At 36.6% G+C, this 27,851-nt stretch overlaps 8 protein-coding genes across 14 annotated transcripts; 1 reads left to right on the top strand and 7 right to left on the bottom strand.

The window, feature by feature from the left end:
* Positions 1-2,266: 2,266 nt before the first annotated feature.
* Positions 2,267-5,363, bottom strand: LOC106317908 (probable nucleolar protein 5-1). The gene is made up of 8 exons (XM_013755720.1): positions 5,263-5,363; positions 4,420-4,519; positions 4,294-4,335; positions 4,027-4,206; positions 3,585-3,950; positions 3,020-3,517; positions 2,808-2,942; positions 2,267-2,730 (listed from the first exon to the last, which is right to left on the bottom strand). Exons 2-8 carry the CDS (start codon positions 4,495-4,497, stop codon positions 2,419-2,421), a joined length of 1,611 nt encoding a protein of 536 aa, XP_013611174.1. The 5' UTR covers positions 4,498-4,519; positions 5,263-5,363; the 3' UTR covers positions 2,267-2,418.
* Positions 5,364-6,198: 835 nt separating this feature from the next.
* LOC106314111 (late embryogenesis abundant protein D-34-like) lies at positions 6,199-7,800 on the bottom strand. The gene is made up of 4 exons (XM_013752043.1): positions 7,788-7,800; positions 7,488-7,715; positions 7,128-7,226; positions 6,199-6,291 (listed from the first exon to the last, which is right to left on the bottom strand). Exons 1-4 carry the CDS (start codon positions 7,798-7,800, stop codon positions 6,221-6,223), a joined length of 411 nt encoding a protein of 136 aa, XP_013607497.1. The 3' UTR covers positions 6,199-6,220.
* Positions 7,801-8,041: 241 nt separating this feature from the next.
* LOC106317907 (pre-rRNA-processing protein TSR2 homolog) lies at positions 8,042-9,449 on the top strand. The gene is made up of 5 exons (XM_013755719.1): positions 8,042-8,134; positions 8,211-8,426; positions 8,568-8,659; positions 8,748-8,855; positions 9,102-9,449. Exons 2-5 carry the CDS (start codon positions 8,231-8,233, stop codon positions 9,324-9,326), a joined length of 621 nt encoding a protein of 206 aa, XP_013611173.1. The 5' UTR covers positions 8,042-8,134; positions 8,211-8,230; the 3' UTR covers positions 9,327-9,449.
* Positions 9,450-9,655: 206 nt separating this feature from the next.
* LOC106317906 (bifunctional L-3-cyanoalanine synthase/cysteine synthase D2-like) lies at positions 9,656-11,741 on the bottom strand. Of its 2 annotated transcripts, XM_013755718.1 has the most exons (10): positions 11,652-11,741; positions 11,451-11,513; positions 11,179-11,346; positions 10,815-11,078; positions 10,584-10,721; positions 10,446-10,497; positions 10,287-10,366; positions 10,082-10,141; positions 9,917-9,997; positions 9,744-9,833 (listed from the first exon to the last, which is right to left on the bottom strand). In XM_013755718.1, exons 2-10 carry the CDS (start codon positions 11,487-11,489, stop codon positions 9,744-9,746), a joined length of 972 nt encoding a protein of 323 aa, XP_013611172.1. In that variant the 5' UTR covers positions 11,490-11,513; positions 11,652-11,741. The 2 variants fall into 2 exon arrangements, with proteins under 2 accessions (XP_013611171.1, XP_013611172.1); XM_013755717.1 differs by lacking the exon at positions 11,652-11,741 and having other exon boundaries at positions 9,656-9,833; positions 11,451-11,489.
* Positions 11,742-13,653: 1,912 nt separating this feature from the next.
* LOC106313347 (bifunctional cystathionine gamma-lyase/cysteine synthase) lies at positions 13,654-16,460 on the bottom strand. Of its 4 annotated transcripts, none has more exons than XM_013751142.1 (10): positions 16,442-16,460; positions 15,766-15,825; positions 15,504-15,671; positions 15,069-15,332; positions 14,843-14,980; positions 14,712-14,763; positions 14,368-14,447; positions 14,235-14,294; positions 14,065-14,145; positions 13,654-13,932 (listed from the first exon to the last, which is right to left on the bottom strand). In XM_013751142.1, exons 1-10 carry the CDS (start codon positions 16,454-16,456, stop codon positions 13,843-13,845), a joined length of 1,008 nt encoding a protein of 335 aa, XP_013606596.1. In that variant the 5' UTR covers positions 16,457-16,460; the 3' UTR covers positions 13,654-13,842. The 4 variants fall into 4 exon arrangements, with proteins under 4 accessions (XP_013606596.1, XP_013606597.1, XP_013606598.1 ...); XM_013751143.1 differs by lacking the exon at positions 16,442-16,460 and adding an exon at positions 16,098-16,332; XM_013751144.1 differs by lacking the exon at positions 16,442-16,460 and adding an exon at positions 16,174-16,331.
* A 948-nt stretch (positions 16,461-17,408) lies between these two features.
* On the bottom strand, positions 17,409-19,331 carry LOC106319476 (mediator-associated protein 1-like). The gene has a single exon (XM_013757815.1). The coding sequence runs from the start codon at positions 18,801-18,803 to the stop codon at positions 17,631-17,633; it is 1,173 nt and encodes a 390-aa protein (XP_013613269.1). The 5' UTR covers positions 18,804-19,331; the 3' UTR covers positions 17,409-17,630.
* Positions 19,332-19,522: 191 nt separating this feature from the next.
* On the bottom strand, positions 19,523-20,784 carry LOC106319477 (40S ribosomal protein S24-1). The gene is made up of 5 exons (XM_013757816.1): positions 20,654-20,784; positions 20,404-20,445; positions 20,147-20,317; positions 19,829-19,915; positions 19,523-19,752 (listed from the first exon to the last, which is right to left on the bottom strand). Exons 1-5 carry the CDS (start codon positions 20,723-20,725, stop codon positions 19,723-19,725), a joined length of 402 nt encoding a protein of 133 aa, XP_013613270.1. The 5' UTR covers positions 20,726-20,784; the 3' UTR covers positions 19,523-19,722.
* A 743-nt stretch (positions 20,785-21,527) lies between these two features.
* LOC106313195 (probable serine/threonine-protein kinase WNK9) lies at positions 21,528-24,281 on the bottom strand. Of its 3 annotated transcripts, none has more exons than XM_013750945.1 (8): positions 24,003-24,281; positions 23,867-23,904; positions 23,517-23,744; positions 23,226-23,446; positions 22,985-23,142; positions 22,369-22,774; positions 21,942-22,241; positions 21,528-21,845 (listed from the first exon to the last, which is right to left on the bottom strand). In XM_013750945.1, exons 1-8 carry the CDS (start codon positions 24,078-24,080, stop codon positions 21,802-21,804), a joined length of 1,473 nt encoding a protein of 490 aa, XP_013606399.1. In that variant the 5' UTR covers positions 24,081-24,281; the 3' UTR covers positions 21,528-21,801. The 3 variants fall into 3 exon arrangements, with proteins under 3 accessions (XP_013606399.1, XP_013606398.1, XP_013606400.1); XM_013750944.1 differs by having other exon boundaries at positions 21,946-22,241; XM_013750946.1 differs by having other exon boundaries at positions 21,946-22,241; positions 23,867-23,899; positions 24,003-24,056.
* Between the last annotated feature and the right edge of the window lie 3,570 nt (positions 24,282-27,851).

Raw genomic sequence — 27,851 nt, 5'->3', positions numbered from 1 at the left:
TATATGCCGATTGCCAACTAAATACCGGACTCAAATTTAAGTTTTATAAATTTCATATGTGATGTGAATTTAGCGTTTAACAATTATTGTATAAGTTTTAGTGACATTTTTAAAGTATTAGATATGTTTGAATAAACGTGCTTGTCATGTTCTTAACTTTGAGCCATGTATCATGTATGATATGCTAGAAGATGACCACCTATAGTTTTGAACTGCCTTCAAATGTCAATAATATTAAACATATATTATTTGTGTGATTACAACTTCTTAAGGTACTCGTGAATCATGATTAAGTTTAATATTGTATAGATTCATGCAGCTCAATTTTCAACTTATATTTTTTTTGACTAAAATTACAACTTATATTAAGAGTGTGAAACGCACGAATCTAAAGATATAATAAAGTTGTAGGATCTGAATCTCAGGACTCAGGGAAGAAAAAAAAAAAGAATATCAGGAAAAGGTAGATAATGATCTAGCTAGCTTGGAATATTTTAACATGAGTCATTCTGTTAATTTTTAATAAGTTCAATGATCAGAAACTTGTTAAATCATTAGATTAATAATGCCGAGTTTGCTCATATTAGCTAGAAATATGTCAGAGCCATATAAACGACTTATGGTGGTTCTACCATATTCATTTATCAATCATGTATGTTCAGAAACAAACATAACAATCTAATATCTTCTCGTGATTTTTTTTTTCTCGTGTCTAATTCACCTAACAATTGTCGTAATGCTGTGCCTTCTGTTCTCGTGATTTAAAGAGGGGATCCTTCAACCAAACAAAGAAATATAAAGAGAGATCATTGATCCGCAATTATTGAGTCATTATTTTTATCGTGAGAGAAAAAGATTTCTGAAAGTAAGATATTTTAAATTTTTTTCTTGTTCCACAAAGATACATTTTTTATATTGTTAAAGTATTTTTTTTATACTTTTGAAGAACATTAATGGAAAATATTTGAATTGATTAAATTTCATTGGTGGAAAGTTATTAGAAAGTGTATAATAAAGTAAAAAATAAATTAAATTATAAACATTTATTAAAATTCTTAATAAACGTGCATATTCTAGAAAATCTTACTTTCAGAAACAGAGGGAATATTATAATATATCAGACCAAGATTCAATCTACGTGAGGATAACATAAAATGGTCTTAATCCAATCATACGAAACTCCAAATTCTGTCCACGTCGTAGAATTGGTCCTTTTTTTTGTCAACGTAGAAATGGTCTTTTAAAAGGTTAAAATATATATTTTTTTGTTAATATTGGATTTTGATTCCTAGTTTAATTATACAATAGTTCAATATTTAACGTGCAAATTAGTGCCAAGCAAGAAAGATGATTTATAACGTAGGCAAAAATATGGATATATTAACATACTTAATTATACAGTTGCAAATTAGTGACAAACAAATTGTTTTTTTTTTTTTCAAAAAAAAGACAAACAAATTGTTTTCATTATAAAAAAAAAAATATTTTCATCATCACGGTTATCATACACAAATGAATTGACTCTTCCAGTATTTGAAGGTCATGTGGTTGACAAAAAAAAGGTCATGTGAAATTTATGTAAGAAAAATATATGATGTCAAATAAAGCAGGGCCAAGCTAATATAACATAAAGTGTTCAGTTCTTTTCGGAATTAAAGATCATGAAAATGCATCATCTACACATTCAAATAGACCATCATATTTCTGATTTTACCTATTGATGATTTTTTTTGGACAACTACCTATTGATGATAATCTTAGTCTTTCTGTAGTTATACTGTATACTTATACTTATAATATGTCCACAATAATACATAATATAACTATTTATAACTTGTTGAGGGAAAATTAAAACTAAAAAGGCTGCTGTATACTATGGTATAGTGGCGAAGTAACTTAGAAAAATGAGAACCAAGTGGTATTGGCCTAGTAGTAAAGGATTCACAGCTGTGAGTACCGTCTTGGGTTCGATTCCCCTTGGCCACCCGGAGCGTCTTAAGTGGTAAGAAAAAACAGATCCTGCGGGCTTCGCAGTTATTAGTCCTTGGACCTAGAAAACCTTTGGACTAATGCGGAAAAATGGAATGATTTTATGAACCCTTCTACCCTGAATTTTGATTCTTGTTGGGAACAAAGTTTTGACACATCCTGGTAGTTGGGGTCGATGGTCTTATCTCACTTGGTCCATGCGGAAACATGTTGAAACTAGGTATACAAACCTAACTCCATGGCCATGTCTAACCTACTTTTATTAAACCTTGTTAGATACTTTAATAAAATTCAATAGAAATGCAAGTTTCTGGGGAAAATGACTAAGCCTTACACAAATAGATGATCAGTTCTTAAAAGTTTCAAATAACACCTAAGGCAGAAACAAAAAGACAATAAACGCACTCAAAAAAAAAAATTAAACTCTCTTCAAGCCTCACTCTTCTTTTTCTTCTTATCCTTCTTCTCTTTCTTCTTAGCAGGCATTTCGGTTTCTTCTTCCTCGTGCTTCCTCTTCTTCTTCTTCTTTGAAGGCTCCTCGGTTTTGGGCTCTTCGGTCTCAGGCTCTACTTCAGCCTTCTTCTTCTTAGACTTCTTCTTTGATGGCTCCTCAGTCTTGGCTTCTTCTTCCTCCTCTGCATCAGCCTTCTTCTTCTTCTTCTTTTTATCCTTCTTCTCTTTCACACTCTCCTCAGCTTTGGAAGTTTGTCCAATAAGAGAATCCGCAGCAGTGTTGTAAGTCTGCAACAAAAAAAAAACAATCCAACTCAGCTTCACATCCACAGCTTCAGACACTTGCATAAATAAACTAATCTCACCTTAGCAGGAGTGATCAGACCACCAGATCCACTCTTCTTATCCTTATCATAAACCTCAACCTTTGGCTTGCCTTTAGCTGAGCCAGAGAGACGTCCTAGATCTTTCCCTTCAAGACTTCTCAACCTCGCTTCAAGCTGTGTCCAAAAACAACATGGTCAATAAGGTTGTTCAAGATTGAGATGAAAGAAGAAAACTATTGAAAGCGTTTTACCTTCAAACGGTTCTCAACTCCCATACTGTTGTCCTCACCATCGCCAAGAGCATCGCAACGGATAGCAAGCGCAGCTTTCGCAGCCAGCGACCGCGAGATTTTACCCTTGTGCTTAGGCGCAGCCTGACCAACCACAGACGCATGGTAGATCAGACCATACTTAGGAGTGGCGTGTTTGGTCTTTAGCGCTCTGAACAAAGCCTTCTCAGCTCCAAGAATCTGAATAGTGCTCCCAGGCTGCTTCGAGAGGTTCAACAAACTCCCACCGTGAGAGATTAAACGAGCACCAACAAGCTCACCGACAAGACTAGTCAGGTTCGGAGCGATAGTGTTCATCCTGCTCTTCAGGTAGTCATAAAGCTGAGCTCTGTACTCAGCAAGAGACAGAACCTGATCACAAAGCTCCCTGATGTGCATCAAATCAAGGTCGCTGACTTCAGTTCCCATGGAAATCACAGCAGCCTCTTTAAGCTCAGCTTCAACCTCATCAGCCAGTATCTGCCATAAGTGTTAAAGGCTTAGGATTCATTGAAAAAAAAAATTATAGACAAAGGCTTGAACAAACCTCAGAGAAGTCTAGCTTCGCTGCATTGATTCTGTTCCCCATTAGCTTCACAGACTTGGCGTAGAGGATGTTGTCGCTGATGATCTTGGCGAGCTCTGGGAAATGCCAGCCGTACCATTCACGAACCCTCATAGCGTAAGTGTTGAGCTCCTTGTCAAGGTCGTCAAGCAGACCAATCGCTTGGATGATCATGGTATCAACCTTGTCGGAGCTGAACTTTAGCTTGTATCTCGCGAGGCTGTGAGACAGCCCCAGGCTCATCGGAGCCAAGTCTTGGTCTCCCAGTCCGGAGATGAGTTCGGTGAGCTGGCTTCTCACTCCTCTTAACAACTCCATGACAGCATTGTTGTGGACACAGTCTATTTTCTAGAGGAGTGAGAGCAAGTGCGTCAGAAACACAAACTCATATAACAATGAAAGTATACAAATAGAATACACTAACCAGTTTCTCCTTGATGATGTTTCCGAGCTTTGAGTCAGCAACGGCTAAGGTTTCGCCTTCGCAGTTGGCTTTCAGAAACTTGCGGAGACCCTTGCTGGGAGTTCCTTCAAGGAGCTTGGCAACGGCCTCAAGAGCTTCGGAGGTGTTGTCAAACTTGTCAAAAGCCTTGAGCTTTACCATCTGTAACCAACAACACCAAAGCGTTAGTTACTACACAGAAGATAAGAGCCAAAGAACTATATATATCCAAAAACAGAAGAATCACACCTTTCGGGCAGACTCTGCAGACGAGAACACATTACCCAAATCCTACAAAACACGAATAGTTTTAGATAAACAAAGACGGTATAACAAAAAAGAAAAGAAACTTGAGAAGGTGGAGATGGTAATAACCTCAACGTTAGATAGCTTTCCTTCATCTAATACTTTAAATACGGCGAAACCAGCTGGCGTCTCAAACAGTAGGAGCATTGTCGCAAGCTCAATTCAACACCTGAAGAAAATAAGAAAAAAAGCAAACTAAATTGGCTAAGCGTACACTTATAACTAACATTTTGGGAACTAGAGCTAATGAGCCAATAAGAAACAACTTTTAAAGATAAAACTCTTTTAGTCCCTTTTCTTAGTTTACATGCTATAATCTTCAGAAAAAAAAAAAAAAAAAAAATAAGTTGAGCTAATGAGCCAATAAGAAACAACTTTTAAAGATAAAACTCTTTTAGTCCCTTTTCTTAGTTTACATGCTATAATCTTCAAAAAAAAAAAAAAAAAAGATAAGTTCACTTAAAATTATAAATAGATAATGTTATGGGAGCTAAAGCTAATGAGCTAGGTAGAATTTTTTTTAAAGAGGGAAATTTTTTTATTATTTTTCTTAGTTTGCAGATTATAAACTTCATGAAAATACAGGAAAAAAAACAAGATAAGACAGGACACGAGTTCAATTAGAACTACAGAAAGAAAAAAAAAGACAAAGGTTTGGGAGCTAAAGCTAATGAACTAGTAAGAAAAAAAAATTAAGGGAGAAAAGTCTTTTAATCCATTTTCTTTGTTTACATGTTATAATCTGAAAAATACAGGAACAGCAAGACAGAGACAGAACACGAGTTAAGACAGATGATGTGATTCAAAATCTCTAAAACACCAAACCATGACCCCAGTAGAACTATACTAAGACAAAGACCAATAACTTGAAGCCATGTAGTACATACATACAGGGTGAGAAAGATTGAATACCTGGGAGGATTTAGGAACAGCGGAGAGACAGCGAATGAGAGAGAGAGAGACTAGGAGTCGCGAGTTACCTAGGGTTTAAGATGTTCTTATAGTGGATGAAGAAAGGGTATGAGTTACTCAGTACGCTGCGTTTTAATGCCAAGTGCCGTTTTTATTTTTGTAACCTAGGGTTTTTTTTATAAAATCCAGCGTGTTTGGGCTCAAACCTCGGCCCATTAAGTGGAATCCTGTCGAGTTAGTTAATCCGATAAATGAAAATGCAGGCCCATTTTTATATAGTCAACGGATGAAAACTTTTGAATAAGATTATAGACACTAGAGGTTGTAACTCAACAATGTTTCTTTGGTTCCAGGTTTGATTCTTATCTTAAGTCTCAAGTTTTGACATGGTCTACCAGGGATCAATCAAGAAATAGGTCTTGATTATAGGGTGGTTGTTTAGTTTCTAGCATTTTGCACTTGTGGATGTTGCAGTTCTGGTTTTAAAGGGACACAACACTCAAGTTACATTATCTTAAAACATCTAAGAACTTGCCTACATGTTTTTGTGTGTGACTATTATTATTACTTGTTTGTTTCAAAGAGTTATATTCCTGTGTTCTGTAATTCTGTTTGTAATGCGAGTTACATTTTTATAATAAAATATCTGAATTTAAAGCTTAAAAAAGTTTAATCTTCGACAGGAGAGAGATGATATCATAAAATTTTAACCAAAAACAAAAAAAACAAAAGATTTAATCTTCGACCTTTGTAACTTATTATGCACTTCATTCTGATCTTCTTAGATACTTGTTGGCATTAATGTGGCTTACTTCTAGTTCAGCTAGGTACAATTAAAAAGAAGTTTCAAAATCTTATATTATTATACACATCAACATATATACAAATAAGCTAGTTTACATACTTGACAACTCGATACCATTAGTCACGTGAGTCTCAAGAAAGAAAAGAATGGGTATCACTTGGCTTGATTAATCCGAGCAGCTGCAGCTGCAGCTACAGAGGCGGCCACACCGGTTGGGTATGTTGGGGAAAGTCACACGGCGCAGCGGAAATACTAATAGTCGTGTTCCCCTGACCTTGTGTGAACCTGTGAAGAAAATACTTCGACGATGGCAGAATATAGTATAAGCGGAAACGTAAATCAGACAATCACTTTTACGTGGAAAACCTCCTCGATGTGAGAAAGAAAAACCACGGGACCGTAGTCCACTCAACAATCCACTATATAAATGTGTGTAAGTACAACCACGTCCTCCCTGTTCAACAAACAGAACAGAACAGAGACACTAGCTTCAAAGAGCTATCTCCAACACAAACAACAACAACAAGAGAGCAACACAAAGCTTCAAAACCGGCAGCAACCAAACGACCTCAGATTACAAGGATTCCGGCATCCAGAGACTAATCCAACCGTAAAAATCCAAGATAAACAAGTCAACAATACCTCCGCCAAATTTCAGCTCAAGAAGAGAAGATCTCACCGTCGGATTTACCAAACACCCAAGACTGTCCCGTTGAAGAACTGTGACGACCAGCTTCACTAAAACTCCGACAACAGAAGATCCAACCGTTGAAATCTAAATCCCTTCGGTGAATCTCTAACCCACTAACTGAAGAAGCTTCCCACAAAATATCAGCCCGATCAAGTTCTGTTTGATCCTCCAAAACCAGTCTTGAAATAGCCTGACGAGTTTTTTCCTCCTTCTCTCTTCTTTCTCTCTTTTGTCTCTTTCTCTAAACTCTATTATTGTGAGTATACAGTGCAAAGGGGAACATCACTAGTTACTTAAGGTCATGAGAATTATTATGTCTCATGCCCACTTGGTTCTCTCCATCTAGGAGGGACCCAACAGGGTAAGTAGTGAGGTGAGGATCGTTCCTCATCTCCGCACCTGTCACTCCCTCTGCGTCCTTCCTCGTGGCGGGTTTGTCTGATAGTAACTTGCTTCTTGCCCCCCCCCCTCCCAAAAAAAAGGACAAACATGGTTAGAGCTCGGACACAAACTGTAGACACTGTACACAATCTATCAAGACATTGGCAAGATTAGTTCTAAGATTTAGGACTTAGGAGACCGTAAATATTTTTTTATGTTAATCTTAATAAATTTTTTTTTTGATAATTTGGGGGATATATAATTACTTTTTAACATTTGTAGCCAAGATAAATGTTTCATCCGGTTGTACCCATAACGGGTCATGAACATTAGATTCTAGCATTATACTCACAGTGAGAACAACCGCGAGCGTAGTCTTGTCGTCCTCGGAGTTAGCTCTAGCATTGAGAGTGGCAGCAGATTGAGCCGAGGCGGCAACACCACCGGGCATGATGTTGGTCCTTCCCGTGGCTCTAACCTCAGCCGCTTGTATCGCGGCTGCATCACTCCACTCTACCGGTTTATTCCCTGCCGTGAGAACCGTCGCGTCTAGAGCCTCTCCGATCGTTATGGTTTCTCAAGCTGCTCTACGCTCATTTCTTCTTCCTTTATGAGGTCAAACCTAAATTCTCTCTGTTCCTTGTATACCACGCAAACACATATATGTAATGTTTAAAAACTTTATATAGTTTTTGCACGAGCCATTCAATTCTGTGATCCTTTTACACAATCAGAACAAAGGGTTCTCCTTGACTTCCTCTCCTCCCAACAAGCCAATAGAAAACTGACACGTGTACAGTTTAATAACACTTGGTTCGGTTTAGACTAAACCGACAATATGCTTATCCGCCGGTTAAGCTTAGTCGATCAGTTGGTTAGGGTATTAACTAGGGTTCCAAAGTTTCAGCTTCATTAGAAACAATCACTTCATTTACTCCGCCGTGACGTCGCCGATCCCAACCTGCTTAGCTCACCGTCTCGCCGGCGTTTAACAGGTGTTTCTTTTAATTCTCAAAGCTTCCACCTTTCCTTGTCTCGTTGAATCTGTTGTCTGAATTTGGAATTTGCTAGCTCATTACTGATCTCGGAGAATGGAATCGAGACCTAGTGGACCAGTGGTGTTGACGGCGGAGGAGAAGGCCGTTCTGAACGAAGGAATTGGTTTGATACTTTCACGGTGGACAGCCATGAGAGCCGCCGTCGATAACGGCTGGGGCGGCCGAGATTCTCATCTGAAAGCTGAACGCACCGTTTCCAATGTTCTCGATTACTTCATCCGTTTAAAAGGTTTCATCTTTTATAAAAATTCTCAAATTAAAAGTTTCGGTTTTTAACCAATCAATGCAAACTCGGTGTGTTGTGTTCTCTATTAAAGATGATGATGACTTTCTGATTACTCCGCTCTTGTGTGTTCCTTCTTTCTTGTAGATCCAACGATGGGCTTTGATGGGTTAGCTGATATTCTAGAGAGTGGTCTTAATGAGCTTAACACTGTGGCTGATGATGGAAGCCTTGAGGAGGTATAGATTGGTTTTTTGGATATTGATGTTAGTTTCTTGTTTTTTTTGGGTACTGATGGTGTTTATTTTCTTGTGTTGCTACTGATAGGTGACAGAGACGTTGCTAGATTTGTATTATGAATGCCTCGAAGGCAACTACCAAAGGGTTGAGAAACTGAGGGTGACTAGCTCTCAGACTAGTGCAAAAGTTGTCAAGGTTTGTAACTGTATTTTCTCAGACATTCTATCTAGCTTTATATTGTGTATATATGAATCTGAGGGGGTTGACTCACCAATCCTTAAGCTCATGTCAGAGCCACACATGAGATTTATATTATTAGATTCCATAAATATTGAGTAGTCCTTTGGGTGATCCATGTCTTTTTCACTTCGTTATTTATAGAGTTTTGGTGATTGTGAAAGTATTTCAAATTATATAAATGAGGCTTTCTTGGTATTGCAGGTTTCAAACGGTAACGATGAGGATGGGGATGATGAGGAGAGCGATGATGAAGATGATGATGATGAGGATACACAGATGAGCAATGATCAAAGCACAGACATGATGGTGGATGCAGCTGAGGACTGCTCAAACGGGAAACCAGAAGCCATGCCGGTTGATGAACCAAAAGCTGATGATGGCTGGACGGTTGTTCCAAGTAGAAAAAACAAGGGCAAGAGGAATTAAACAGTTTCAATGGTGTTATGTGTAATGTTAACAGTTTTGGCTTGTTTTGTTTTTAAACTAAAATATATATAATATATTGTTACTTTATAAACAAATTCACAAGGTTGTGTTATTGTTTTCACATACTGATTTGCTTTAGGTTCATTGTTGAAGACACTAGAGAAGGTCACTTTATAACCTTTCTGGGAGTAACCAATCCATCTCAAATCTTGAAAGCAATAGTTTCTTTCACAATTTGGTATCAAAACGTTATACTTTCTTTCGTGCTATTTATTCTGTTTTATTGATGTTCATTTATAGGATGAAGATAAACATAAAGTATGCACATGAATATGCAACTTCATAGATTTTACAAATGATCAGGAATAATCAGACTGTAATCTTGTACTACAACCAAACCGAGTCACAAATGGCCACTCATTCAACCGGCAAATTCTCTGCTTCAAATCTAACAGAATCAAACAGTTTGGTTGATAAATAACGTTCTCCTCCACTGGGAAAAAGCACCTGCAAAAACCAGACAAGAACCGGAACATTTAATAATCTAACTCAAACGTTTATGGTAAGTCAAGAGACAACAAAACCTTTACCGCAATGAGTTTCCCTGCGTTTTCTGGCCGCTTTGCAACCTTCAACGCAGCAGCAGCTGCTGCTCCAGAGGATATTCCCACCTGCCAGATTATCTCACTGATCACAATAAACTCCTAATGTTTCATAGTTTCATACACCGAGAAAAGAACGTTAGCGGAACATACCAACAATCCTTCTTTGAGAGCAAGAAGCTTTGCTGTTTCAATAGCTTCCTCACCAGTCACCTGAATCAGAAAAAAAAAAAAAAAAAAAAAAAAAAAAAAAAAAAAAAAAAAAAAAAAAAAAAAAAAAAAAAAAAAAAAGAGATTGCAAGTCTCAGAAACATTGTTTCAAGATTCAAGAAAGTGTTGATAAATCTTGGCTACTTACTTGAATGATTTCATCAACAATGCTTAAATCCAAATTGGCTGGGATGATACCAGCACCAATCCCTTGGATCAAATGTCGACCTGGTTCAAATGCATTATGATTAGAAATGCAAAAGCTCTTGGGAAATGAAGACAAAGGAAACAATGTTTCTTGTCTCACCTGGTTCTCCTCCACTGAGTACTGGACTCTCTGTAGGTTCCACAGCAAAAACCTGTTGCTCAAGAATGTAACAAAACATTATTATACTTTTCTTGAAAACCGTCATATTTAAGGTTAATTTTCAAGAAGTTCTTGCACCTTAATGTCTTTATTCATCTCCTTGAGGAACCTCCCTACACCAGTAACCGTTCCACCAGTTCCAACACCAGCAATGAAAATATCTACTTTCCCTGCTGAGTCTCTCCATATCTCCGGACCAGTGGTTTGGTAATGAATCTGCAAGAAACAAATCATTAGAGCGAGAGAAAGAGAGAGAGAGAGAGAGAGAGAAGACTCAAAGAACATGGACTTGATGTTATATAATAAAACCTCAGGGTTTGCAGGATTTTCAAACTGTTGTGGAACAAAACCACCAGGAGTTTTGTTTAGTATCTCTTCAGTTTTCTCCAACAGTCCTTTAATGCCTATGCTCATGTCTGTGAGATGAAGCTCTGCACCTAATGCTTTTAGAATGATTCTCCTCTCTAAGCTCATCGTTGAAGGCATCAGGAGAGTTACTTTATAGCCTCTTGCTGCTCCTATGCATGCTAAACCGATCCCAGTGTTACCAGCCGTTGGCTCTATCAATGTACTCTTAATCAAGAAAAACAATGAACTATATTAATGATATATGGACATAGAGAGAGAGAGAGAGGTTATATTATATTGTTTCTTTAAGTTGTTTTAAATCAACCTCTCCAGGCTTAATCAAGCCTTTGTCTTCTGCATCTTTTATCATACTATAAGCGATTCGGTCTTTGACGCTAGAGCAAGGCTGCATCATCTCAAGCTTAGCAGCTATTCGGGCTACGCAACCGTCAACAATTCTGTTCAGATACACCATTGGTGTGTAACCAATCAACTGTACAAAATGGAAAGAAACACACAGAAAATGCTTTTAGACATGTTCTTTATTGCAAGAAAGCAGATTGATTCAGAGGAAGAAAAACAAAACTAGAGAGTTACTTCAGTGACATCTTTTTTTATCATGCAACCATCTTCCATGTTGGTCCCTCTTTGATTTGACCTGAGATTCAAAGAAGAAGACACACAATCCCCAAAAACTTAACTTCTATGTTCTCTAAACAAACTCAAAGTAGCAGGAACAGAGCATAGCTACTTCATGTTTCAATGGATTAAACGAAAAATAACCCAAAAATAGAGTCTTACCGAAAAAAAAGAAGTCAACCCTTTTATAGTTTGAAGGATAGAATCAGTGATGAAGAGAAAATCAGCCGATGATTCTCTAAATCCACACCAGACTGTATATATATTACAGACATATTCAAATAGTAGGCCTGGGCATTTCGGGTATGAGTTCGGTTCGGTTCGGGTACTTCGGGTTTCGGGTAGTTCGGATAGGGGCTAGAGGATCCATTTAGTACTTGACCTAATTTCGGTTCGGTTCAGTTCGGATAGTTTCGGGTTCGGTTCGGTTCGGATAGTAAATGTAGGAACCGGAAAATATCCGTAAAAAGTTCGGTTCTCATTTGGATCCAGTTCGGGTTCGGATAGTTTGGGTAGTTCGGATAATTTAGATAAAATATTGGTTATTTAAGGTAAAATATCAAATAATTAGGATGATTTAGATAAAAAAATTGGATATTTCGAATTACTTTAGATATTTCGGATAAAACTATCAGGATAATTTTGGATACTTTCGAGTAGTTTGGATACTTTATAATAATTTAGTTATCCTCAACTATTTTCAAATATTTTTAATAGAATTTTAAATTAAAAATATATATTTAGTGATGTTATATGTATATATAATTAATATTTTTATATATTCGGATATCCGTTCGGTTCTCAGTTCGGTTCCGGTTCGGTTCGGTTATTTCGGATATAAAAATTTAGGAACCGTTCGTATATTTGAAGGTATTGGTCTGGTTCCGGTTTCGGGTATTTCGGTTTTGTTCCGGTTCGGTTCTTCGGTTCCTGTTATTCTGCCCAGACCTATCAAATAGTATGGAGTGGTTGTACATTCAATATAATAATTATGTGTATATAATATGGTTAAATGATTTGTTAGTGATACGTCACATGTGACCTGTGGTGCACACTGCAGGATGTCAATGAAGTATTAATAAGACGAGTTTGGCACGCATAATTTTGAGTGATAAAATAATAACGTCCAAAAGTCTAAACAGTCAACATGTGTTTGTTTAATGTCAAGATAATATCTCACACTATTATTTAAAATTTTATTGGCATTATGGTCTTTCTAATACTAATAAAATCACTAATCTTATGTAATCCAGTTTGGATTCTAATCAACTCGGATAATAAAACATAAATGGTCAACTATACCAGCTATAAGCAATCACATGGCTTCAATCGGTGACCGTGAAAATGAAAAAAATATACAGAAAAAAAATGAACAAATTTTCATTTAAATAATTGAATTGAAAAACAAAATCAACATCGAGGAACAAACGTTACTTATCAATTTTAGAAGAGGAAAATACTTCTTCATTGATTCATCTATTTACGAGGAACATAGAAGAATGTGGTGGGGTCCATATATAATAATTTGACAAAAAAAAACAATTTAATTGATATCAATTTTGAGAAACAATAAATTCATCATAATTTTTTTTCATAAAAAGTGGTCACCAATTAAAATCTATGTCGCACATCTACACAATATTAAGTACACAAACTATATAGTTAACGTAAAATGTGTTATATAATTATATTTTTATTGCTAGAAAAGTGGACCTAATATTTGGAACTCAACAAGATCAATCTGAACCAAATAAAAATGGATTATAGTCAATTTAACCAATTAAAATCAACAAAAAAAAAACATTTTCTATTTGAAAGGGGTCAGTTTTCTGTTTAAAAGTGGCTGAGTTTAGGCTAGATTATCGAATTAGAATGTCCAGTCTATTTTTCCAACAGCAACAAAATATAGTTATGATGTTAAGTACATAACGCGTAGTTACATGTATGTTATTTTAAATATATAATTCATGTAATTATTGATACGAATATGTGTGACTGAACTGTGATGATTTATTCCTACAATAAATCTGTAACAAATTAAAAAAAAAAGTTCTTAGCTCAAGATGTGCATATTTTCTTTTTCAAAAAAAAAAAAAAAAAAAAAGATGTGCATATTCTTTTCGTTTGATTAGATTTATGCGATACGAGATGAAGCTACTTAGGTAGATTAGGATCATCTTTAAACAGTTTTAGACCGGGGGGACTACAGTGGGAAGAGTTAATGAAGAACAACTATAATGATTCATCATCTAATATGTAACTATTACAGATTTTACAATGATCTGCAGTCAAACCGTAATATCGTTACCAACATCTCTCACCAAAACAAACCAAACCACACATTTGGCACTCAATCGATCGACAAATGCTCTGCTTCATATCTGACCGCCTCGAACAGTTCTGTTGATAAATAACGCTCTCCTCCACTGGGAAAAATCACCTGCAAGCAAATCGATAACCGGGATAGTTAACTCGGTTCAATTTCGGTTTAGAGGACCTATTTTAATCAGTTTATTAAATGGGTCCATTAAACTTTGGGCCCATGTGGTTGAGGGCCGACAGTTCTGCTTACCACGATAAGTTTGCCTGCGTTTTCTGGCCGTTTAGCAACCTTTAATGCAGCGGCTGCTGCAGCCCCTGACGATATTCCCACCTACAAAATAAATAATCATTGCGTTTATCATAAACTCCGGTTTGTTGTCAATTTCCGGTTTATAGTGACAAACGTTAAACCAATTGTACCAATAATCCTTCTTTAAGAGCAAGAAGCTTGGCTGTTTCAATAGCTTCTTCACTTGTCACCTGAATACAAAAAATATTGCAGTTCTCAAAATATTGTTTCATGATTTAGAAGTAGATAACCTATTCTACTTACCTGAATGACTTCATCAACAATGCTTAAATCCAAATTGGTTGGAATTACACCAGGACCAATCCCCTGGATCAAATGTGGACCTACAAATTATGAAACCAATTCATATTATTATGTTAGAGATAATCAAGAACTCGAACTTCTGACAAGAGAGCAGTGCCGGTTTTGCGCATAGCAAATAAAACATTTGTCTAAGTCTCCAAAATTGAAGTAGCTAATATCTATAAATTATTCTGTCTTCAAATATTAATAAATACATGTATTGATCATTTAGCTTTCATTTTATAATTTATTTAAAAAATTCCTAGAATCTCAGGGCTAGCAGTTATGTTTTCTTGTTTCCTCACCTGGTTCTCCTCCGCTAAGTACTGCACTTTCTGTAGGTTCCACCACACAAACCTATTGTTCAAGAATGTAACAAAGTTAACAAACGGTTTTTACAGTTGTTTCCATTAGATTTAGTAAAGTTTTTTTGCACCTTAATGTTTTTGTTCATCTTCTTAAGAAACCTTCCTGTTCCACTAACCGTTCCACCAGTTCCAGCACCAGCTACCAAAATATCTACTTCCCCTGCTGAATCTCTCCATATCTCTGGACCCGTTGTTCTGTAATGAATCTGCAAGAAAACAATAGTTGGATTCTCAAAACAGAAAGAGACAAACAAAGAGATTTGAAAGAAGAGAGGATGATATTGTATATAGAACCTCAGGGTTCTCAGGATTTAGAAACTGGTGTGGTATGTAACCACCAGGAGTTTTGCTTAATATCTCTTCAGCTTTCTCCAACATTCCTTTAATGCCTATGTTCATATCTGTAAGATGAACCTCTGCACCTAATGCTCTCAAAATGATTCTCCTCTCTAAGCTCATCGTTGAAGGCATCAAAAGTATCACTCTGTAGCCTCTTGCAGCTCCTATGCTGGCTAAACCAATCCCAGTATTACCGCCGGTTGCCTCAATCAATGTACTCTAGAAAATGGAGAGATTATAATGGTTATTTTGACCATAATTTGTAACCACAAGTGTTTAAGTACAGGAGAGTGTGTGAGTAAATTGTATAAAAAAAGAAAAGAAATAAGATTAATAGTGTTTATATATATATATATATTTAATAATAAATTAATAGTGTTTATATTAAACCTTTCCGGGAGTAATCAATCCTTTGTCTTCTGCATCTTTGATCATACTATAAGCGATTCTGTCTTTTATGCTAGAGCAAGGCTCCATCATCTCAAGCTTGGCGGCAACACGTGCGACGCAACCGTCAACAATTTTATTTAGGTACACCATTGGTGTGTTACCAATCAACTGCACAAAATGCAAAAACATATACATAGCTGTTTAGATATATTCTTAATTCAAAGAAACAAAAATGATATAGAAGAAACTGGAGACTATTTACTTCAGTGACATCGTTCTTGATCATGTACCGTTCTTCCATGCTGGTCTGTCTTGAGAACTCCTGCAAGAATTGTAACAATGTCTAAGCGTAAAGCAGAGTAAGTATTGTGTCAGAACTATTATAAGTTCCAACTTGGAACCCCAAAAGTAGATGAGAGACAAAGAAACTACATAGAGAGACGTTATTTCTTGAGTAACAAAGAACATAACAAGCTCTGAGCTCTTTAAAAGCAACGATGAACATTGAAAACCAGATAATTTGATACCAAATATCAACAAAATGGAAGTGAGATGTTACTAGTGTGCCTAAAACAAATCAAACATATCACTTACAGAGCAGAGCTAAATGATACTTTTATGGGTAACGGATAAACCAGAAAGAAGCAAGAAATATGTAAACAGGTGGAACCTTTCAAAGTTCTAACGAATGTATCAATGAAAGATGAGACAAAAGACCGCAAAGTCTAAGACCACATACATACATATATATATATGTGTGTGTGTAGATTAGTATTGAGTGGTTGTACAATGGAATAGTATTATCTTATGTATGGTTTAAAACTTTGATAATGAAGGGAGAAAAAAACACAATCAAGTCTCAATCTAAATAATTATTTTTGTAATACAATCTTTAAACTAACTCTTGACCTCACATACAAACAGGAAAAAAACATTACCAACAGTGTTAACATATTCTTTTGTAGTTAGCTCTGAAATTTGTTACTTTCTAGTTTTGTTTTATTATAAATGAAATAATCTAAAATTCTAGGAATCCGTTTATAAAGAAAAACCACTCATAATTCTAATTTTGAGATGGACATGAATTGTCATTGAAGATTTCTTTTATTTTGTTCTTTTCAGTTCAATTATTGAGGAGAACTGAAAAATGGAGGTATGTTGTAATGCTAAGAACCCATGTGGTGAAGACCACTCGTATGTGAATAGTGAAGCATGAAGACAAGTTTGTGCCCATTACGAAGTTCGAAACTGACATCTAAGGCGTAAGTTTGAAACTGACATCTAAGGCTATGCTTCAATGGAGACAACATCTACTTAAGGTTGTCCTTGAATGGAGACAACATATATGACTGTGTTTGAGTGGGTACAAAGCTGCGAGGCAACCGCCTTTATGTCACGAGCCACGCTTTTTTTTCTATTTGTTTTTAGAGAGAATAAAAACAACAAGAACGAAACAAAAGTCGTTTCAAACATTCTTTCTTTATTGTCAAGATTGCATCTAAGTTTATCCACCCTTTCTCGTTCTTTAGGAGCTATGCAAACGTAATCTTTCTTCTGGATACTCAAAAAGTGTGAATGTATTTCTATTTACACCACAAACACAATACAGATACAGTCTCTTTAACGTCAACCACTAAAAGAAAATCTAAAGAATCGCTCTATTGACAGAGATAGGGCATAGGTCCCAAGTTCGAGTGTAAGGCCACACCAGTCACCAGCATAAGGTGATTAGGATTTTGGAGCCTCGGTTCAAAACCTTCTCAAATACATATAACAAAAGAATACTACTAGACTAGCAACTGCAACACAGATCAAATCCCAAGAAAGATGTGTCAATTGTCCATTAGATATTACATTCATACATGCATCACACAAACATTATTTGCTTATTTTCTTTAATTTAAATAGCTAAAGAGATTTTTTGTTTTTATTGAACTAGTGACTCTACCAACAAAAAAACTATAATCTAATAGACTAATACAAAGCTTATGCACAACCCCACCATCATTCACCCCTCGTGGACAAAGATCCAATCAAGAAAGAAAAAAAAGCCTAGAGAGATCTCATCATCATCAGAAATTTACTCAGATTATATTACAAGAACTCATTACAGTCTTCCTTATGCATTCATCTTCCACTGGGCATTGTCTTTAACTCATGCAGTGTGGCTCTAATCTGCTCTTGAACCAATTCTAATCTCCTCGAGTAAACTTCCAACTCAAGAATCTGCTGTCTCCTCCACCGTTCGTCCCCTAGATTCGGCATTAGCATTGGGCTTAAAACACCCATACCATGACCACCACCACCTCCTGGATACACTCCCACCGCAGCCATCATCATCCCCGTTGCTCCATTCATCATCTCCTTGATCAACGGCGACACACAACTCTTCACCGTCTCTTCTATCAATCCCCCTAGACTCCTCCCATCACTAAACTCACCAAAGGCAGCTACATTCTCATTGGCACCAGCTCCACTCGCCGTCGGCCCATCAGACAGAGAGATGGGCTTGTTGTCTTCATCGATCCTCCCTATCCTTGACCGCGATCGTTTCCTACTCACCGCCACTTTCTTCTCCAACACGTTATCAGAATCAACGTCCACATTGGTGCTACTAGGTTGTTCCTCTAAATCTATCACATTGTTATCTTCGAACCCTATGATCTTCCCGGTTTGGTTCCAAATCTTCCTAGAGATATCAAACGTGGCTTGATCATGAGGGCTCTTAAAGAACACATCTTTCCCCGAACCGATCTTACTCATCACGTTCCTATACTTCTTCTTCAGCCGACGAAGCTTCTCCACGAGCTGGTTCTTGCTGAACTCGACCCGAAGCTTCGACTTGATCAGCTCGTAAAACGGCGCCGTATCGGGGGGATGCGAGCTGCTGCTGCTGCTGCTGCCGCGGTGGCACGTGACGTAGTCGAGGAAGCCGCGGAGAAGCTCTATCTCGTCCTCGTCGGTCCACAGCCTCTGGAAGAGGCGCCTGGAGTCGTCGATCGGCGGCGGCGGTGGTCTCAGGTGGACGACGATCTCCGTCGCGCGGCGCCGCTTCGGATCGGAATCGACGGGAAACGCGGCGGCGGGTAGGGTGGATCCGGAGGGGATAGCGACGGTTACGGTGTCCTCCGCCGTCGCGGAAAGTAACGGAGAATTGAGGTCGGCGGCGGCGACGTCTGGCTCAGGCATGAGCTGCTGATCATCGTCGGAATCAGACTCTCCGGCTATTCCTCCGCCGCCGGCGCTGCCGTCTTCCTCCAGCTCCGGCGATTCAACGGCGTCGCGTTCGTCCGATGCCATCTCCGGAAGATCGCAAACGCTTTGTTTGTAGCTGAGATCGAACCAGGAGAAGAACCAGATCCAAGATGGAGGAAGAGGAATTGGGTTCACGAGGAAGGAATCTACAGCACTGGCGAGGGTAGTTTCGGTATTTAGGGAATGATTATGACTGGGCGTTCCCGTGCTGTTGTGGTTTAGTTGAACCCCACTTTGATCATGTCCTAAAAGTCAAAACTCAACCGCACACTCAGCTCACATAAAAAAGCGATCTTCAAACGTGATTCTGTATTTGAATGTTCACAAACAGTTCTAATGTTCTATTGTGATAAAATGGTTCTTCAATCCGGCTCACCTTAAATAAAGAGTGTTCTTACTCTCAACCTTCTTCAAATCAGCTTTAAGCAGAAGTACTTGCCAAGCGAGTGGCACTACACTAGACCATGCTTCATATTTCTTTCCTAAAGTGGTATGAAAACTTGTTGCAGGCTCATAACTATGGATGGTGTTACCATTTTATTGTCATATGACATTTTCAAGTTAGCTAATCACATAGGTCGTTTAACATTTTGTCTACACAACAAATAATATCCCAAAATGTTTTCTATTGGGAAACTCTTGTAATCAGAACAAACATTATGTGTCTTCAAACATCATATATAAACAATTCAAGGCTATTTTGCTTTAAGCCCCTATGGAGCAAATTATGCTGGTGTGCTTGGCTATGGGAATTTTGAGAGGAATTAGCCCAAGGAGACACAAGAGTTTTCAAACAAAATGTATTCAGCAAAATCTTTAGCACATATGATTCTCTAAAGCTTTAACGCATAATGCAAACCGAGACAGAACAAGTGTGACAATGAGTAGCACAACAAAATCGAAATAAAGAAGGGATGATGCACAGAACAAAACCCAAAATGCTGCCGTTGTGTCTTCTAACAACTTACTTCTTCTTGGGGTCACCAGCCTTGGTCTACACACACACACAAACAGAACCGTTAATAAAAAGGGCAATAAACAAACAACTGCAAAAGTTTAAGCTACCTCACCTTCTTAACACCACGGATTTTCTTGGCCCTGTTCTTCCTCTCCTTAATCTGTTTCCTCGATTTCTCAATCTTGGTGTCAAGTCCATTCTGTCAAATACAATTGACAATCATTTTAGTATGAAATCGCAACATGTCTCAATGAAAATTCCAAAAAAAAAGATCTCTGTATTGCCCACATCTTCCCACAACAAAACCATTATAGTTTTATTAGCAAAGCAGGCAAAATGAAGCACCAAGAGCATGCTAGACTAAAAGCTAGACCAAGAGCCTTAAGGAACAGTGCTATCAAAGATGGTAAGATGAGGAATTAGTACTCACCCTGATGAGCCTGTACTTGGGCTCGAACTTCTTGGCACTCTCGACATTGTCATAGATCAAACCAAATCCAGAAGATTTGCCACCTCCAAAGTGGGTCCTGAACTTGAAAACAAAGATTGCGTTTGGGTCCTTAACCTCGTACATCCTTGCCAACTTCTCCTTCAGCTCAGCCTTCAACAAAAACAAAATCATAAAGCTTCTCAACGCTCCATGAACTGCATAGCTGACACGACCATGGAAACGTAAAAAGAGCATACCTTTGAAACATTGGCTCTCCCTGGGTGAAGAACATCAATGACCTAACATTCATATAAGCCACCATCACTAACTTGTAACACAATCAAATGAGTAAAAATGGATCAACTTTCAATAGCTTTCTGTGTTTAGAGTTTGTGCATTTGTTGAAATGTAAGCAACATGGAAGATTCAGGTTGTTACAATACTAAAACATTAGACCTATGAATCTTCTCCCCTAAGATTTTTCCATGTAAGGGATGTGAGACTCACAAACTGCTTCCTGGAGAGAAGCCTGTTGGTCATGAACTTCCTGGTCCTGATGGTGACTGCTTTCTCCGCCATGGCTGCTGCGATTCCTCCGAGCTGATGGTGACTCTCGCTGCGGCTTCTGAAGCATCAGTCAAAACCCTAGCTGATGATATATAAGCTCTCATTTTCATTTTTTTTTTTTTTTTTTAGATTTTGTTTTCTTACTGGGCTCTTGTCTGATGGGCCTTATTCTTTCTAGTGGGTCTTCTTAAGTCCAATGCGTGGAAGAAAAATTAAAGTTGTTTGGGTACATACAGATAAAACTGATGATTAAGCCCATTGGGCCTAAACAGAACTACTCTATTTTACTTGAAAATTTTAGTTTTGTTTAAATCTGTGTTGCACGTGTAAATCCTATTATGATTTCTGTTATGTTAAAAGATAAGTTTTGTCTCAAGCATAGGTTAACTTATTAACATCAAATGCATTTGCGTTAAGAATTTATAAAAATAATTTAAGATAGACTGGAGATGTATTGAATTTGCAGACGTTATCGTTTGGCGGGTGTGAGCATCAGCGATAAGTCGTGGTGCAAAGGTGTAGGAGGTGGATATTGTCAGGCTATGGGCAGCACTCAGCAGCGAAAATTCCTGATCATTGGACACTACTTGGATTTACATGTGTGCTTATTCAACTTGATTAGTCGTGCATATTACTTTGTTTGTTGTCGTAGGTTGTCCTGGAGTAGGCTCTAGTTGCCGCTTTCATGTGGGTTCTTGTGTTTTGGAGATTGTAATATCATCCGCCAGTTTATATATTAAAACATGTATGTTTCTTTGAAATAAAATCGTAATTTTCATGTAAAAAGGAAAAAGACTGGAGATGTATTTTTTTTCAATATAATGCAGTCATGACTTAATGAGTTACTGTAATTTCATTGTTTGTCAACATTATTGTAAATATTCAGTAAGAAGCATTATTGTAAACATTTCTACATATATATTAACCCAGAAAGCTTATGAAAAAGCATCAAGAAGGGTAGATATATATATGTCTCTTGTTGTTTCTTGTGAGTAAAGCTTTTCCAACGTTCGATGCTCATCTTGTTTAACATCTCCTCCCGCTAGATTTTTAAGGTCTTGATCCTTGAGTCTCCCGTACTTCATTTTTCAGCAGCTGAATCCGATTGTTTCATAGGGTAGCGAGTCCTGGTCTATGAAAGGTGTCAAAAGAGAAAGGATCTGGATCCTGGAACCACACACACACATATATATATATATATATATATATAGTTAGTGTATCACGTTACTTGCCCTACAAGAAAACGCCTCTTCTTCATCAGTGTGTTTTAGCTCAGAAGTAATCTCATCAAACCGTCCATGCTGCATCACGTTAAAGTCCATGACCGAGGCGCAGTTGCAGAAGATGCTCTCAACTTCGAGGCCTGATCTCCAACCCGGTATCAAAGAAGCAATCTCTCCATCGATCATGTCGGCTATATTTGTCACATCACAATCGTCCATCTCCAGCTCTTCAACCATCTCTCTTGCAACGCTTATTGCTGTGTCAGTTTCCATGTCAAAAGGGAAGTATATGTTCCTCACAAGCCCTGCAAAAATTGTAAATGAAATGAAACTCTTTTTAGTCTCTAATAAAGCATGAAAACTTCCAGCTAGTCTCCTCTGTTCAAGAACCGACAAAGATTGTGTCCTTTTGGTTTATAGAGTGTGACAAACCTTCCTTGTCAGCGATTCTGAGTCGGAGGAACAGTCCATCACCGTTGTCTCTTCTCTTCCCTGTTATACTTATATGGACATTGTCAAACTTCTTATTATACTCTTCTGCACAGTCTTCATGATCACCTTCTTGAAACTCGAAGACCTCTGTTCCATGTAACTCCACCGTCTCATTTCCATTATAAGCCCATTGGTTTACATTATTGTGGATGTAGTAACCGTTTGAGTAGTGAGTATGATCAAAATAGTTTTCTTTGGTTTTGGATTCACTTTCATCACTACAAAGAAAATGGTCGTTTAGTAGTTCACGAGCTGAGAGCCTAAGGGAGGCACTGGCCAAGCACTTCTCTATAAACCCTCTAACCTCGTGATCCTTCACCTTGTCTAATGAGTCTGGTTTCTTGCCCTGAGAAAGAGAATGTTAACAGTCTTTAAACTCAACAAAGTCTTGTGACAGAAAATATTTAATCCCAGATGATAGCGGGTTGATTCTAAGGACATCGACCCACATCAAAAGTTATAAGGGATCTTAAGTAATATATAATAGAGATAAATCAATCCACTTATCGCTAAATGGTTCTAAGTTGTAAGCCCATCTAAATTAATCGATTCTCACCGATATAACTCTCTTGTAAATCTGAGCAGGGTGAGTACACTCACTGTACGGGTAATCAAACGTTACCATCTCCAAAACGCACATACCAAACGAGTATATATCGACTAACTCGTTGTATTCTTCTTCATAGACTTCAGGAGCCATGAACTCTGGTGTCCCTAAGAGGGTAGGAAAAGACTTTCAGCATCACAATCTTGTTATAAAGTTAGTAAAGCACACGCAATGAAGTATTATTGTATACCAACACAACGAGCAGCGTGGGAGTTTTGTAAGATAGCAGCAAGACCAAGATCACCAATCTTGACTTCTCCTTGGTTACCGTTAACAAAAATGTTGTCACACTTGAGATCTCTGTGAATCACTGGAGGGTCATGTGTATGTAGATAGTGTAAGCCTCTCAGGATTTGTCTACACCAATGCTTCACCGCTCTTATGTTCACTCTCTTGTGCTTTAGCCTATACCTGCACTCACCGGAGTTTATGAAACCAATAACATGTGTTATGATTCAGTAATCAAGAGAACATAACTTACTGTCTTAGGTTACCAGAAGTGAACATTTCAGTGATAAAGTTAATGTTTCGATTCTTGGTATCAACCCAAGAAGTGTAGAATTTCATGATGCTCTTGTGTTTTAAGGTTTTGAGGAGATGTATCTCACAGTACAGCCTCTCCAGTTCCTGAGGACTCTGCAAGAAGTCATAGAGCTTTACTTGGTTCCATGCTACTTCTATACCTTCATACTCATCAAATCCTCTGTAACTGCAAACCCCAAATAACAAAACCCCCAAAAAAAAAAAACAGTTCTCATCTATGAACTGAATCTAAACTAGTTTAAGCCAACAGAGAATAAAAAATTTAATATAGAGAGCTTGGACTCTTACACTGTCTTTGAAGACCCTTTACCAAGAACTTCACTGTACTGCAACAACAAGAACACACAAGAACCTCAGCAAAACAAAAGAGATCGATGATCAACTTATTGAGACTGACAGATTAGAGAGAGAGAGAGAAAGTTACTCTGCCATATCTTCCACTAGGATCATATTCAACAAACTCAGAGTAATCTTGTTCAAGATGACTGAGATGGTTCATCATTTCCCTAGGCAGAATATAAAAAAGAGCTATACATAAATGAAAAATATAAGGAAAACCCCACAAAGATAAAAGAGAAATATTTGTAGTAATGTTTTCTGTTAGTTATAATCATCTTTGTTCCTCTGAGATAATAATTAGTTAATTAAGCAAATAAACATTAAACTCGTGTAAATAAGATTCTTTTCTTTCTTCTTTTCCTCTTTTGCTTTATTATATTTTTTTCTTCAGTTGTTCTTATAGAGAAACATAACTATCTCATGAATGCTGTAGGTAAGCAAAGGCAGTTGCAAGAAGCACAGAGCGTGGTCCAAACGTGAAACTAATGCTTTATCTTTTTCTTTCTTTCTTTAATCTTCAAGGAATATTAAATGTTGGATTAAACTATATTTCCTCAAGATGTACATCTACCCATCTTTATGTATATTAAAATACATTATATCTTTTGATATAAAGCTGGGATATTAAATTATATTTTTGATATAAAGCTGGGATATTAAATATATATTAAAATACATTATATCTTTTGATATAAAGCTGGGGTATTATCACTCAGATTTAAACTATATTTCCTCAAGATGTACATCTACCCAGCTTTATATCAAAAGATATACTGTATGAAATAAACGAAGGATACATGAAATATCAGTGCACAGAAAAAAGGATACATGAAATATTAATTTTTTTTATGTTATTATGCCTATTAATAACTACTATTAATGCAAAATGGTTTGTATTAGTGTGTTGTATTATCACTCAGATTTAAACTCGTATATTGCATATTATTGATCAAAAATATATCTGTCTTAACTAGAAAATTATATTACGAGGTTAGTATATAATTAATGAACTTTTAACATTAATGAAACTTTGATGTAAATATCAGATAAATAATACCAAAAATATAGAATTTATAAAACAATCTCTCAATTTTTATTAGACAGCATTTTAAAAATTGTACATATAAATTAAGAACCATTTTATTATTCACATTTTCTAAACAAAAATTCATTGATTACTCCTAATTACAATTCGACAAATAATGATTTTGACAGAAGAATACCAATGATCATATAACATAAAATTAATAAATTTAACACTAAAATTAAAAACTTCATCTAATTTTGGAAAAAAATGTCTCTAAATTAAACATCAAGTAGTAAAAAAGAAGGAACAGTTTTCGAATCCACATTATAGAAAGATGGTTACGAATTAACAGTGTAATTATTCACTTTTCTAAATGTCCTTCACTAAATGATATAATTTGTAACTCTATGTTGTTACAAAGTATAGGTTAACATATTTTACCAAAAAAAATAGGTTAACATGTTCTCAAAAAAATATTATAGGTTAACTTAATTAAAAGATATATGCATAATATAAGTTTCTACTTTCTACAGAACATTATGCAGCTAAGTTTTTTTTTTTATTGATAATCCAGGGGTTCCCCACTTACGTGGATCATTCCCCTGGGCCCGGTTAGGCAGCGGTCCACTTCATCCGGGAGGGCTTTACCTGGGCAGGGGACAAGGCCCAACACCCAGTACCGCATTTGATGACAGGATGGACAGTTCCCCTCCGCCTGGCGTCGAACCCGTGAGCATGACAATTGGCCCTCAAGTTTCTTATATGAGTTTAAAAAGATGGCAAGTAAGATTAAAACAAAATCTTAGAAAGTTTTTGTTAGATATATTTACGATTAATTACCTTTTAGAGAAATGCGATAATGGAATCACGTCGGTAACACGCTCTGTCCAACTACTACGAGATGTTTTTGTAAATTGTTTGTTTATATTAGTTCATTCTTGTCAATGCTAAACTTTATCGTAAATGACAAAGTAAATATGATTAAGATAAGCATCAAGATGAAGAAGACACTTTAGACTTTACAGATAATGATAAATTAAACAAGCAATTTATTTTGATGATACAATTTTATAAAAATGTTATTCCCTCTGTTCCACGAAGATAGACTTTTTAATATTTTCACGCATATTAAGAAAACACATTAAACTGCCATAATAAATTTATCGTTTTCTATAATTTTCAATTTTCAATAATTTTTAACCAATAGTAATTCAATAAAATCAATTAATTTTCTTGGAATTTACAATTTCTTCATAAAAAACACAAAAAATACATCTTTCTAAAACAAACTTAAAAAAATAAAAAATCTGTGGAGTACTATAGTTTGTTCGGGCTTTGTTTCGTGACTCCGTTGGCGATTCCATGGTTGTCTGCGTACGGAAATAAGTAGTCATATAGTATGAAATGACCAAAAGCAATCAAACCACTACCACCAACCCCTTTGTCACCACAATCATACTACTTATGGGTTTATTAATCATCAAGGTTACATTAGATCTATTGGGAATGGTAAAGACTAAAAACTCAAATATACACTATCGTATAGAAATCTCATTTATTTTACCAAAAAAAAATACATATAAATCTCATTTCATTGACTGGGTCTTAAAAAAACTTCCAATAAAGCCGTTGTGGATGTGGAAATTCACATCAAGTAAGACTTCTTCCCTCTTTAGCGATAAATTCGGTCATTAAACTTGTCTAACGTAAAAGTGCAACCTGTATGTTTACTTCCAATTATTCAATATGTCAATTAATACTTCAAGCAGCGTCGAGGGAATTGACCCATTAAACAAACAGAAATCTCTTTGTCTGTAAACATTTTCACCTGAATCTTCATCATTTATTATACTATTAACATGTCGTGGTGATCAAGCATGGAAGAGTACAAAAAAAAAGCATGTCACAACTAAGAAGCATTGAGCGACGACTTGTAAACTTAGGATCACTACTCCTAATTGACTTTTTTTTTTTTGTCACGCATGTGCGTTTGAATATTAATGTTGATAGCAAAGACAGTATTAGTATAAATCACTTATAATAGTATCATTTTATCTTGCTTGTTTTTTTTGTGAAACTTATTATCTTACTTGTTGATGAAATATTCGCAAAGTGGGTGGGACAAGAGATGAGTCGTTAAAAATTATAAATCAACAAAAGGAAATGAAATCACAAGAAAATCAGATCCCCATTAGGTTAATACTTTAGTACAAAATCAGGACCTTAAATTTCACGTTAATGTCGGTCGATCGGTTCTAAAGCATATTGATAACGTGTATTAAGCAGATACAAGAGTTTATCATCGATGCAATATCACAATATGACCTGCCATATGTGTCTAGATTTTCACGTAAACCAATCAACGCATGTGCCTAAATCTTATGAAAGGTTCGTTCGTTATTGTTAATTTTTTTCTTACTGATTAATATATTTCATGCAGTATGGAATCAGCTACCGGGTGAAATTATTATTTCAAACATGTAGATATTTAACGGTGTTATGAAAAGAACTGGAATTTTATTATATCGCAGGAATTTAAATAAAGCAAAATTTTATACCCGTAGATAGGAGATAACACTGATAACAATAGAGAATTTGTTATTAAGAAAGGAGAAGAGATGGTGTAATCGTGTTTTTCAAATGATCGAAAAACTTCGTATTTATAGAAGAAAAATCACTGTGCAAATAGTGACAGTGGGACCCACATCTTTTATTATTTCAACATATGTGTGCGCCTCTTTGTTTGAAATTAAGTTTTCGTAACACTCCCCCTTGGGGACCAGTGTCACTCTCCGCTCTCGCTTAACGTCTTTGTTGCCTCGTTAAAAACCTTTCCAGGAAAAACCCAATGGGAAAAACCATAGTAAGGTAAAAAGAGTACAACTACGTAAGCTCCCCCTCGAATGA

The sequence above is a fragment of the Brassica oleracea genome, chromosome C9, assembly GCF_000695525.1.
Source record: "Brassica oleracea var. oleracea cultivar TO1000 chromosome C9, BOL, whole genome shotgun sequence".
In the NCBI taxonomy this organism is placed as follows: Eukaryota; Viridiplantae; Streptophyta; class Magnoliopsida; order Brassicales; family Brassicaceae; genus Brassica; species Brassica oleracea.
Note: the sequence above shows the minus strand (reverse complement) of the source record. Positions and strands in the feature narration are given on the sequence as shown.